At 37.4% G+C, this 12517-nt stretch overlaps 1 protein-coding gene across 1 annotated transcript in view; it reads left to right on the top strand.

The window, feature by feature from the left end:
- AP4E1 (adaptor related protein complex 4 subunit epsilon 1) overlaps positions 1-12517 on the top strand; it is an 87522-nt gene that overhangs the window by 63761 nt on the left and 11244 nt on the right. Inside the window, exons 15-16 of the mRNA XM_017517880.2 lie at positions 4777-4900; positions 10572-10827. Of these exons, the coding sequence (XP_017373369.1) occupies positions 4777-4900; positions 10572-10827 (380 nt within the window). The remainder of the gene's footprint in view (positions 1-4776; positions 4901-10571; positions 10828-12517) is intronic.

Genomic DNA, 12517 nt, shown 5'->3' on the forward strand with positions numbered 1-12517 from the left:
TTTTTTGAGACAGAGTCTTGCTCTGTCACCCAGGCTGGAGTGCAGAGGCATGATCTCGACTCACTGCAACCTCTACCTCCTAGGTTCAAGCGATTTTTCTGCCTCAGCCTCCTGAGTAGCTGGGATTACAGGCATCCATCACCACGCCTGGCTAATTTTTGTATTATTAGTAGAGATGGGGTTTCACCATGTTGGCTGGGCTGGTCTTACACTCCTGACCTCAAATGATCCACTTGCCTTTGCCTCCCAAAGTGCTGGAATTACCTCCTGGCTATACATTTTTGTTCATCATAAATTAATCATTCTGTGGTATTCTGTTATAGCAACATAAAATGGACTAAGACAGAAAATTGGTCCTGAGAAGTGAGGCTGTCACTATTACAAATACCTGAAAATGTGGAAATGGCTTTGAAGCTGGGTAATGGGTAGAGCAGAAGAATTTAAGGGAGCAGGCTAGGAAAGTCTTAGATTGCCATAAACATTATATTAAGGGTAGCTCTGGTGAGGGCTGAGAAGAAGAGGAGAGCTATAGAGAAAATCTGAAAGTTAGAGATTATTAAGTGTTCATGATCAGTGTGTTGTTAGACATACGGGCTTCACTGTCTCTTAATAATCTGCAAATTAATTAAGTATACTTAATAATCTCTAAGTTCATTAAGTATATGAGATCCCAGACGGGAAAGAGGAATAAATCTTACTGGAAACTACAGTAAGGCTACCTTTCTTATAAAGTGGCAAAAATCTTGGATGGATTATGTCTCTTTATGCTTAAGGGCTTTATGGAAGACAGAATTTAAGAGTGATGGACTAGAAATCTGGTGGAAGAAATTTCTATGCAAAATATTGAAGGAGCTGTGTGGCTACTTTTAACTGCATGTAGTAAGACATGAAAGGAAATAAATGACTTAAAGATGGAATTTATAGCCTGGGCGCTATGGCTCACACCTGTAATCCCAGCACTTTGGGAGGCCGAGGTGGGTGGATTACAAGGTCAGGAGTTCAAGACCAGCCTGGCCAACATAGTGAAACCCTGTCTCTACTAAAAATACAAAAAATTAGCTGGGCGTGGTGGTGTGCGCCTGTAGTCCCACATACTTGGGAGGCTGAGGCAGGAGAATTGCTTGAACCTGGGAGGCAGAGGTTGCAGTGACCGAGACTGCACCACTGTACTTCATCCAGGACAACAGTGTGAGACTCCATCTCAAAAAAAAAAAAAAAAAAAGATAGAATTTATAATTAAACAGAAGCATAATAGAAAGTTGGAAAATTTTCAGCCTGGCCATGTAGAGAATGAGAAAATAGTTTGGAAGACCAGGCCAAGGATCTGGTCAAGTGACTATCTGCTAAAGTGATCAGTACAGGTAGAAAAGATCATCAAGACATTGGGAGAGTAACACTAAAGGCATTTCAGAGATCTCAGAGGCTGCCCCTCTCTTCACAGGTTCAGAGCTCTGGGAGTGCAGAATGCTTTTGGGGGATGGGACTAGGGTGCCCTTCATGGGCTTGCTGCCCAGAGCCACCTCCAGTCTCTGCTCCTTGAATTCTGGTGCAGTATTCCGTGGTTGCTTCAGCCATTCATGTGGTTTCAGGTGTGGCTTGACCTGCTACTCCAGAAGATTCAAGCCATAAACCTTGGTGGCATATGTGGTGCTAATTCTGTAGATACACAGTGTGCAAGAGCCATGGGGTCATGGTGTCCTCCACCTATATTTCAAAAGGTGTCATGGACTTTCTGGGGCTTAGGCAGAGTCTTGTCACAGGTGTGGAGCCACCACAGAAAGCCCTGACTAGGGCAATGCTGAGCAGAAACACAGGATCAGAAGCATCACAGAGAGTCCCCACTAGGGCAATGTCTAGTGGATCCTTGGGAGTGGGGTCACCCCTGAAACCCTAGAATTGATGCCACTAGCTTGCAGCACCAGCCTGGGAGAGTTGCAGGCAGGAGTCTCCAATCCCTTGAGAGCTGCTGGGTGGACTGAGCCCCAAATTCATAGGACTCTGTCATAGGTGTGGGGCTGCCTAAGGCCTTGAGTGTCCAACGCCTGCTCCAGTGTCCCCAAAAGGTGGAATATGGAGTCAAAATAGATTATTCTGGATTAGTAAGACCTAATGTTGATTTCTCTGTTGGATTTTTGACTTATTTGGGACCACTTATGACTTTGTTCTGGCCTATTTCTCCCTTTTGCAATGGGAATATCTACTTTATCCCTGCCCGACTATTGTGTTTTGGAAACCCATAGCTTGTTAATTTCACAGCCCCACAGCTGGAGAGGAATTTGCTTTAAGTATCACCCATATCTGATTTACATGTCTCTGGACTTTGGAGTTAATGCTGGAATGAGCTAAGGCTTTTGAGACTATCAGAATGGATGAATATATTTTGCATCATCAGGACATGATTTTATGGGGGCAGGAGCAGAATGCTATTGTTTGAATGTGTACTTCAAAGTTCATGTGTCAGAAACAATCCCCAGTGAAACAGTGTTGGGAGGTGAGACCTAATAAGAGGTGATTAAGTCTTGAGGGATCTGCCCTCACAAATGAATTAATATCATTATAATGAGAGTGGGTCATTTAAAAAGTGAGTTTGGCCCTCTCTTGCTCGTGCGCTGTCTTGCCCTTCTGCCTTCCTTCCATCATGGGATGATGCAGCACGAAGGCCCTCACCAGATGCCAGTGCCATGCTCTTGGACATCTCAGTCTTTAGAACTATAAGCCAAATAAATTTCTGTTCATTATAAATCATGCATTCTGTTGCATTGTCTTACAGCAACATAAAATGGACTGTGAAAGGTTAAGCTAGATAATTAAAAAAACTTAGAATGAGAGGATATTCTAGCTGGAATAGACCTTAAAAAAGATTTAGATAAGTGGTTTCCAAACATGATTGTGAATCAGAATCACGAAGAGTTTTTTAAAAATGAGACTTTTTTGAGCCCTACTCCTATCCCTTCTGTATCTGAATCTCTCTAAGCTTGGCTGTATGTATAAAAAGGTCCTTGGGAGATTCAGTGAAGTAAGCTTGATCCTTATTATCAGATCAGCATTTGGAAACTGTTGACATAGTTTAAATTCTTCACTTTACAGATGAAGAAATGAAGATCTAGTTCACATGCCTAGTTAACAGCAAATTGATGTCCAGAATGCAGTTCTCTTGATCATTAGTCTATCATTATCATTTTTTACATTGATTCTGCTGTATCATTTTTTTAGGTAACTAACAAGCATTTATTTAGTTTTGTTTTGTTTTGTTTTGTTTTTGAGATGGAGTCTCACTCTGTCACTCAGGCTAGAGTGCAGTAGCTCGATAGCTCACTGCAGTCTCCATCTCCCAGGTTCAAGCAATTCTTCTGCCTCAGCCTCCTGAGCAGCTGAGAGTACAGGCACATGCCACCATGCCTGGCTAATTTTTGTATTTTTAGTAGAGATGGGGTTTCACCATATTGGCCAGGCTGGTCTCAAACTCCTGACCTTGTGATCCACCTGCCTTGGCCTCCTAAAGTGCCGGAATTGCAAGTGTGAGCCACCGCACCTGGCCATTTATTTAGTATTCTTTGGAATAGGTGATATTTCCTTTGGAGGAGGCCATATAATAGTTGGGAGTACAGCTCTGCTGCTAGAATGTCTGAGTTCGTATCTGGTTCTGTCACTTTCTGTTTTTTGTAATTTGGGACAAACTCTTTACCACAGTTTTCTCATTTGTAAAATGGGAATAGTAATTACAGAATTTGACACTTAATATAAAAAGGTCCTTTTTTATAATCTAGACTGCCCAAAATTTGTCAGTTAAGATAGGCTTAGTGAATTAGCCTATTAAAAAATAAATAAAGTGCAACCTCATACGAGATAGATGGTTACTGCTTTCTTCCATTAAAGGAATCCAGAAGTAGGCAATGTAGGGTTGAGGATGGCTTCATGATTATTTTTAAAAAACCCAAGTTTCACCTCTCTTGCTGCTTTGGCATTCCACTTTATGATCCAAGATGGCTGCTTGCACCCCAGCAATCATGTTGTAGTCTAGCCAGCAGGGAAGAGGAAGTGGGAGAAGAAAGATGGTCTTTTCTTCCATGACTCCTTCCAAAAGTTGCAAACAAAATTTGTGCCTGATTTCATAGGTTAGACAACTCAGTCATATTGCAGAGGTGTCTGGAAGTGTCTCTGGGTGGTCATGATCTAGATAAGAATTGAGGGATTTATTACATAGAAAGAAAGGGAGAATGGAATTGGCATCTGTTCTACCAAAATAACAATATGAATTTTCATGGCTCTTTTTGAATTCATTAGGTTATACAGATTCAAAGGAATCAGAATCTGAGTTAACCTTAGGGAGATTTCACGTTGATGGCTCTATCAGTCCATTTGGTACAAGAATGTACCTAGGAGCAGTTTGTTCAGTAAAACATGGTCATTTCTTCATTCATAACTCATTAAACATTTTTGCACAGGAGCAGCAACTTTTCAGTAGGCCTGGTTTATTAATTATCTTTCCTAATTGAGTTCTTTTTTTTAGCTTCTAAAGGAGGTAAAAAGATAAAAATGAAGGATAGTTTGTCTTTGATCACCTAGTATTATGAAGACTTATGGTAGACATTTAGCAAATGGTACCTGATTTATTATTATTACTGTAAGTATTTGATTAGATCATCCTCCAAGTCCCTTAGAGTTTAAAAATTGCTGTTAGATTACAGCCTTCAATTATTTCGGTAGTGATTGGTAACTTTCACGGTTTTTGCTTTGTTTTAAATAAGAACCTCTGTTATTGTTTTAAAATTCTAGTTCTCAATTTTGAACCATATGGACTCTCCTTTTCTTCATCTGGCTTCACTGGACGACAGTCTCCTGCTGGCATTTCTCTTGGTTCAGATGTATCTGGGAATAGTGCTGAGACGGGACTGAAAGAGTAAGTTCCTTTCTTATTAAAATTGAGGTTATGGGAGTGTTTAAATGTCTTTTAGCATTCCATTTGCCTTCGTTCCTGGCCTGTATCATCATGATCATTATTTGCTTATTTTAGGGTGACTTTCAAGAAGTATGTTGTTTCAGTGGTTTTCACATAATTCTCAGTGGGAGAGGCACACTTGTGACTTTCTAAGAAAGCCATTATATTAAATGGCTAAATTCTGTATGGGCTGTTGTTTCAGTGGTTTCTACTTACTGCTCTTCAAGTATTTATATTATATAGTATGCTCTTATACTTTAAGAACTTACCTACCTTCTAAGACAGCATAAAATGTATACAAGCTTTATACATAGTAATAATGTTAGAATTTATACATTCAGGTTAGTATTTAACATATTGTTCTACATTCCCCTTTCTTCTGATAACTATATCTTGTAACTGTCTCATTGAAACATTGACAGATATAGAGGTGAACATAAAATAAGGTGATTGATTTCATGTGAGGAAGCCATGTAGTCAGTCACCCAAAGAAGGCGTAATACAGATGCCCTTCAGCTTACGATAGGGTTACATTCTGATAAACCCATTATAAGTTGAAAATATCATAAATCAGAAGTGATCTACTAAATACCAGATCTATGTCTAGAACTCAGTTCTGCTGATTATTAGCCCATTACTATTTATTATTTTATTTTATTGTTACCATTTTTTGAGACACAGCTTTACTCTTGTTGCCTAGGCTAGAGTGCAATGGCATGAACTTGGCTCACTGCAACCTCTGTCTTCTGGGTTCAAGAGATTCTCCTGCCTTAGTCTCCTGAATAGCTGGGATTACAGGTGCCTGCCACCACACCCGGCTAATTTTTTGTATTTTTAGTAGAGATGGGGTTTCACCATGTTGGCCAGGCTGGTCTCAAAACTGCTGGCCTCAAGTAATCCACTCACCTCAGCTTCCCAAAGTGCTCGGATTACAAGTGTGAGCCACCGTGCCCGACCTATTTATCATCTTATTAGCTCATTATTATCTCAGCATTGCAAGAGAATATTCTATCACATATTGCTAGCCTGGAAAAAGATAAAACTTCAAAATTTGAAGTATGGTTTCTCTAAACTCTATTGCTTTCACACCATTGTAAAGCCAAAAAAATCATTAAGTTGAATTATTGTAGGTCAGGCACCATCTGTACTCATGTGAGGAAGCTGTATACTTTGCCCAAAATGCTTTCAGAGTTTCTTTCCAGCTACCTTGAAAATTGGTGATGTGTTTGTTTAAATGTCTTATTTGGAGCCAGATTTCATCCTTGTAAGGTATATTTTGATTTCGGAAACATAATTAAGTTACCTTTAGAAACATAATTAAGTGAATACATTGAGTTGATATGTATACAGTACATAGTACAGCCCAGTTTATAGTAAGTGATTGATAAATGGTAGTTGCTGTTATTAATAATGATTGTCATTACTGTCATTATCTTCATTATCCAAGAGGTGAGTTTACCAAATAAAATTTGTGATCATTCTGAGTAATTTTGGTCAGTATTCTGATTCGACAGTAAAGTAATGAAAATGGTTTTCTTGTTCGTGAAGAAGCTGCATCTAATAGAGTTAAAAATGTTTTAAGTAATGGCAGCATTGTTGGAATAAATGTGATAAAATCTCAAAAGTGACAACTAAGAAGGATGACATTTGAATTTTGAGTTCTTCTGTATTAATAAGTCAGTCATCTTATTTTATGTTCATCCTTACATTTGTCAATGGTTTTGTTACAAATATTTATTAGAAGAAATATACTAATAATAGATCATGAGGAATGTAGAATATGTTTTTATCTGCTCTGTTAACCTCCTTATTTTCTTTCCCAGATATTTAATTTTGGTACTCTAAGCATGGGGAGCAGATATTGTTTGTGTGCATTTGATGATGAAGGTGACAGCAATTAAGTGTCACAAACAGGGACCAAGGGACAAGGGAAAGACAGGAACCCTTCAAACCCAGGGAGAAACTTACACACTTTTACCTGTGTAACAGGTGACAGCATCTGCTACTATAGTACTTAACTAGGATCTAGGGAATGTGACAGGGCCTTGTAAATGCTATACATATACATATATTACCCTCAGAGAAATGCCATTTTGGAAAACTGCTAAGGAATTATATAATATATACTGTATTATTGTGAAATGGAAGATGAGGGATGAATTTAAAATTTGCTTCCAAAGGGGAACTTAGCTCACACATTATTTCAGAAGAGGAACCTAGTAATTGGCAAGGTGAATCATCTTAGAGGGAAGACAGTTGCTCTCTTACAGTCCCTGGCAACCTGAGAATAAAGTAGTAACCTAATTTATAATTTCTTACCTGGCAGCACCCCATCTCAAATGGGAATTACTAGAGCTGAGTTAAAGTGCACCCCTAATCTTTCAAGGGTTAGTTACTTGGTCAGGATTTATGTCTATGTTTGAATGGTCTGAATTAAAATAATACAAGGACACACCATAGAAAACCATGTATTATATAATAGTATTATCAAAATCTTGGCAAAGATGACTCATGTTTAAAAATATTCTTTTTATAATGTTTCATGTCATTAAGAAGCATATTTTGTATATAAAATGAATGGCCTTATGTTGCTTGCTTATGTATTTTACCACTTTTTATTTTTATTATTTATTTATTATTATTTGAGAAAAGTCTCTTCTGTCACCCAGACTAGAGTGCAGTGGTGTGATCTTGGCTGACTGCATCCTCCACCTCCTGGGTTCTGGTGATTCTCATGCCTTAGCCTCCCAAGCAGCTAGGATTACAGATGTCCGACACCACGCCCAGCTGATTTTAATGTTTTTATTAGAGGTGGGGTTTCACCAATTTGGCCTGGCCGGTTTTGAACTCTGGGGCTCAAGTGATCCACCTGCCTTGGCCTCCCATAGTGCTGGGATTGTAGGCTTGCGCTACTGCACCTGGCCATATTTTACTACTTTTTAGATGGTCTATATGTATGTGTGACAGAATGTTTGTGTTGTTCACAAGCATGTATGCAGATGAAATAAATAAGACAAATCTTTAAAATAGCTTAAGACTCCTTTTAGGCTCCTTTTGAGCCTCCTTTTTGCCAGTTGTGTATTGAGTTCCCTGGGAAGCACATTCTGTGATGGCATTTAGTATGCAGAATAATTAGGAGTGTCATTGGGATCAACATCTTTAGAAGGAAGGGAAAAGAAGGAAGTTTGGGCAGAAGTTAAGATGCAATGCATTACCAGTGACAACCTCTGCTGACCCCATGGGGAGCTCTGGAGCTGAAATGACCCTTCAGAGTTGTCCTGAGTTGGACCAAGATGGATGGCGAGAACTTTATACTATCATTCGTTCATCACTGGATATAGGCTGCCTTGGAAGGGGTGTGATCTTGGGTGAAGTAGCCCTCTGCAGCTCAAGCAATCCCTGAAGGGGTTGAGAGCTGACAGCACTCCCAACAGATGATCAACAGTCCTTCACTGAAGAGGGGTCTGGATGGAGCAGCCCACTGTCCTCCATACCTGCCTCCACACCTGTTGTTGTTAAACTGATATTTAAATCATTTATTAGTAAAATTTAGGGACTTATTCTTTCCCTCTCTCTCTTTTTTTTTTTGTAAATGTAATATTTTGGTTAAAGGGAGTACGAAGATACTATAATACTACTGTGGGTATTCATGAATTTCCTAGAGGTGCTTCTTTTGAGAATTCTATTCTAGAAATGGTAGGGATTATTTTAGTGGTTCCCATGACCACTTTGGATCTGCTTATGGCAAGTACAACCAGTTTTTGTCTAAGAGGTTTATCGTATACCTTTTTTTTTTCTGTCTAAGAGGTTTATTGTATACCTTTTTTCTTTTTTTCATTAGAAAACTCTTTTGGTACCTGGAGGAAGAAAGAGGGAAATGAAGATATTTGTAAAGGGGTACTCAGCAGTAAAAATCATTGAGAAGGAGTGAACCAAACATTTTTAATTAACATTCAGATTTTCCTTTAGCTACTTACTTCTTAATAGCATTACTTCTTCACTCAATATGAAGTATAGTTACCTGTTTTTGTTTTGTTTTGGGCTCAAAATCAAATTGGTCATGATTCCAATAATTTCAATACTAATAATAATTAGTAGAAATATTTCTGAGTCTTCCTTTTTGTTCATTTCATAATCTATTCATCTTGTGGTAGAAATTATTATTTTTTTAATGCTAATTTGGACCATGACAGGAATACTTAAATGAGTCAAGTGCCAAGGACACATAGTTGTGTTTTCTTTTTTAAACTCCAGTGTTATTGAGATATAATTGCCAAATAAAAATTGTATAGTTGATCGTTAAACAATATGTGTTTAAACTGTGTGGGTTCACATAATACACAGATTTCTTCAATAAAAATATTGTGAAAAGTTTTTCAGATTTGAGACAATTTGAAAAAATTTCCAGCAAACCATGTAGTCCAGGAATATCAAAAAATTAAGAAACAATAAGATTGCCAGGGATACATAAAATATATATAGATATTAGTCTGTTTATGTATTAACCAACTGTTTGTGCTATTAGTAAGGCTTTCAGTCAACAGTAGGCCATTAGTAGTTAGGTTTTGGAGGAGTCAAAAGTTACATGTGGATTTTTGACTGCACAAGGAGTCAGTGTCCCAACCCTCTCCATTGTGCAGTGATCAATGGTATGTATTTTAGGTGTGCTGTGTGATGTTTTGATATACATATACATTGTAAAATGATTACCACAATCAAACCAGTCAATGGACACATAGCTATCTTATGAGAATAGTAGAGATAATCCTTGGCCGTTTTCGCCCGCACTTGTTAGTCTCTCCAGATTCATGGCTGCAACTTTTGGGACAACATTAGGATTCTAAATTTGACCCTGGACAAAGTGCCTTTTCTAGGCACTTGGGTAGGACACTTGGCTCCTAAACACTATAATTCTTTTCCAACTCAGGTATAAAAATTCATCAGCCTCATGCTTTTTCCTAAAATCTTACTTTTTTCTTTTATAGGTAAAACCTCATTGCATTTTGGTAAAAGCATACCTAATAATAGTTGAAAATGTTGCTTGTGTGCATAGTGAGAAAAACTTTTTGGATTAAAGTAAATTTATGGGGAGCATGTATTTAGGGCAACTTGAATTTATGTCTCCTGGGTTGTAAAGTTAAAATAAATAAATAAAATGTAAATTTATACATAGGAGGACATCTGAATGATGTTTTTGCTTTTAACAGGATTTTACTTAATTTATATAGGTTTAATTCCTTCATATTGCTAAGAAATTTGAATCATTTCTCATCTTTAACCATCAGAATTAAAGGTATTTTTTGAAGAGTCAGTGGAGAAAAGGAACTGATTTAAAGTAGTTCTATTTTTGTATAATGTAAGCAATTAAGTGAAAAATAAATGCTCTGACATTTTTAACTAAGTCTAGAGTTCTGCAGCCTTGAGTCAAATCCTTTGACTTGAGGATGGAAGGATGTTGACTATGACTAAAATAAAAATCTAGAGATCTAGGTTTTACTTCTGGTATATAGAATATAATGTGACAGTTATTTTCAGAAGGTCATGGGCATTGATGTGTTTTGAAAGAATGCCTCAAGAAAGTGACTATTAGCAGTTATTTAAATTGACTTGATTTTATTATCAACTTCCTTAGGACAAATGGTTTGAAGCTGGAAGGTATAAAGAAATTGTGGGGGAGAGAAGGTTATCTTCCCAAGAAGGAAAGCAAAACTGGTGATGAAAGTGGAGCTCCACCTATTCCTCAAGAGAGTATAATGGAGAATGTAGATCAAGCTATAACAAAAAAGGATCAATCTCAAGCTCTTACCCAATCAAAAGAGGAGAAAGAAAAGCAGCTGCTGGCCTCATCATTATTTGTTGGGCTAGGATCAGAAAGTACAGTCAACCTGGTAAGTAATCGGTTCTATTCCTCTAAGAATCTTTGTCATCTCTTTGTACCAAAAAACTGGCCCTATGAAAGCTTCTGGCTGTCATCTATATATATGGTGAGAAGTGGCTTCCCCAGTTCTTACTCTCCATCATTTCCCAGCCTCAGAACCACCAATGACACACCTTTTATATTCCTGAAAGAGAAAATGCAGTTGGCTCAACTTCAGTTAGGTGTTCTTTGTAGCCCAGTCAGTGGACAAGGGTCAGGCTTTAAATAAAGTTACAGGTATGACCATGGCCACTCTCATCCCTGTGGGTAGATGGCGCAGTTCTCAAAGAGAAGGGGGATGAATAATAATAATAATAATAGTTCAACTGTATTGAACTGTGTCTTTGTGAAAAGTATTCCTCAAAATTGTATTTTTTTTGTAGTGAAAAATAGTAATCAATTTAGATACCTAACTGTAGGAGAATGGTGACATAAATTGTATTCTCCCAGAACATTTTCTAGCTCTAAGAAAGATCAATAATATTGCTTTATGAAAAGAAAAAATACTTAAATGATATATTAAACAAAAAGTACAAAGTTTTATTTATACCTTGTTTATACCTAAGGCTGAAAGGAGTTATACAAAAATAATTATATTAAGATTATAATGATTTTTAAATGTTTTATACTGAGAAATTATTTTCATAGTAAAAGAATGACAAGTTGGAGTGAAGGACAGGTGGTGTTTTTGAGCATTTGAGAATACCATGTAATGAATGTATCCTCCTTTTGGTGGCTAATGAACCTATCTTGTACAAAATTTTGATTAGAGTGACACCCCAGCTCTTTCATTCTCCTCCTCCCGTGGTGAAATTTCCCATTCGTTCCTGTCAGTACCAGGCAGGATGGTGTACCATACTTTATACTGTTTATTTTTGTCTCTCTCTTTTCTAGACTCACCAGTCTAGATCCTATTTCTGTTATACCTGATATTCTCTCTTAAGAAAAAACAAATTCAGCCTAAAAATATTAATAATTAATGTATCTTACTGTTTTCTGAGTTGACATTTGCAGATCATTAGCAAAGTGACTGATCTTGGGTTTTTGAGTGTTCTGACAGGCTGTGATGAGAGAGTACCAACAAATGCTCTGATAAGAGCACACCAAAGTCAGATTACAGCCAGGCTTATGGAACCCTGATTGGTGAACTTCATTGCTGGTATAGAAGTATTCCTGCCTATTTAACAAGTGCATAGGTTTCAGTTAGATTTTTTTTTCAGGGGAACATTCAGGGTGATAATCAGATTTTTTGTGGTGAGTTTGAAATCAGAAATATTATTAAGATGTTTTTTCTATTAATGATTCTAAATTCATTTTGGCTTACCCCTTATATTTCCCCCTAATTCCCACCCAGCTATCACTGAAGAGTAGAAAAATGAGACCCTGAATTCCATGAGAAATTGTGTTGTAACTTAGATGGCATCTTAAAGAAAGAGGAGCAGTTCATGATGACATAAAATTAGCATGTATCCTCTCGCTTCTCAGCCCTGATGCTTCATCTGTACTGTTTTTTCTTATGTTTAGAGTTCTCAGTTACATACATCAAGGCTCTATTGATGTATTTCATTTTAACTAGCTTTTATTTTTAGGTCTGTGATCCATTTGGGGTTAATTTTTCACATCACTGTAGAGGCCAAGGTTGTTTTTTTTTTGTTTTTTTT

The sequence above is a fragment of the Cebus imitator genome, unplaced genomic scaffold, assembly GCF_001604975.1.
Source record: "Cebus imitator isolate Cc_AM_T3 unplaced genomic scaffold, Cebus_imitator-1.0 Scaffold651, whole genome shotgun sequence".
Taxonomy (NCBI): domain Eukaryota; kingdom Metazoa; phylum Chordata; class Mammalia; order Primates; family Cebidae; genus Cebus; species Cebus imitator.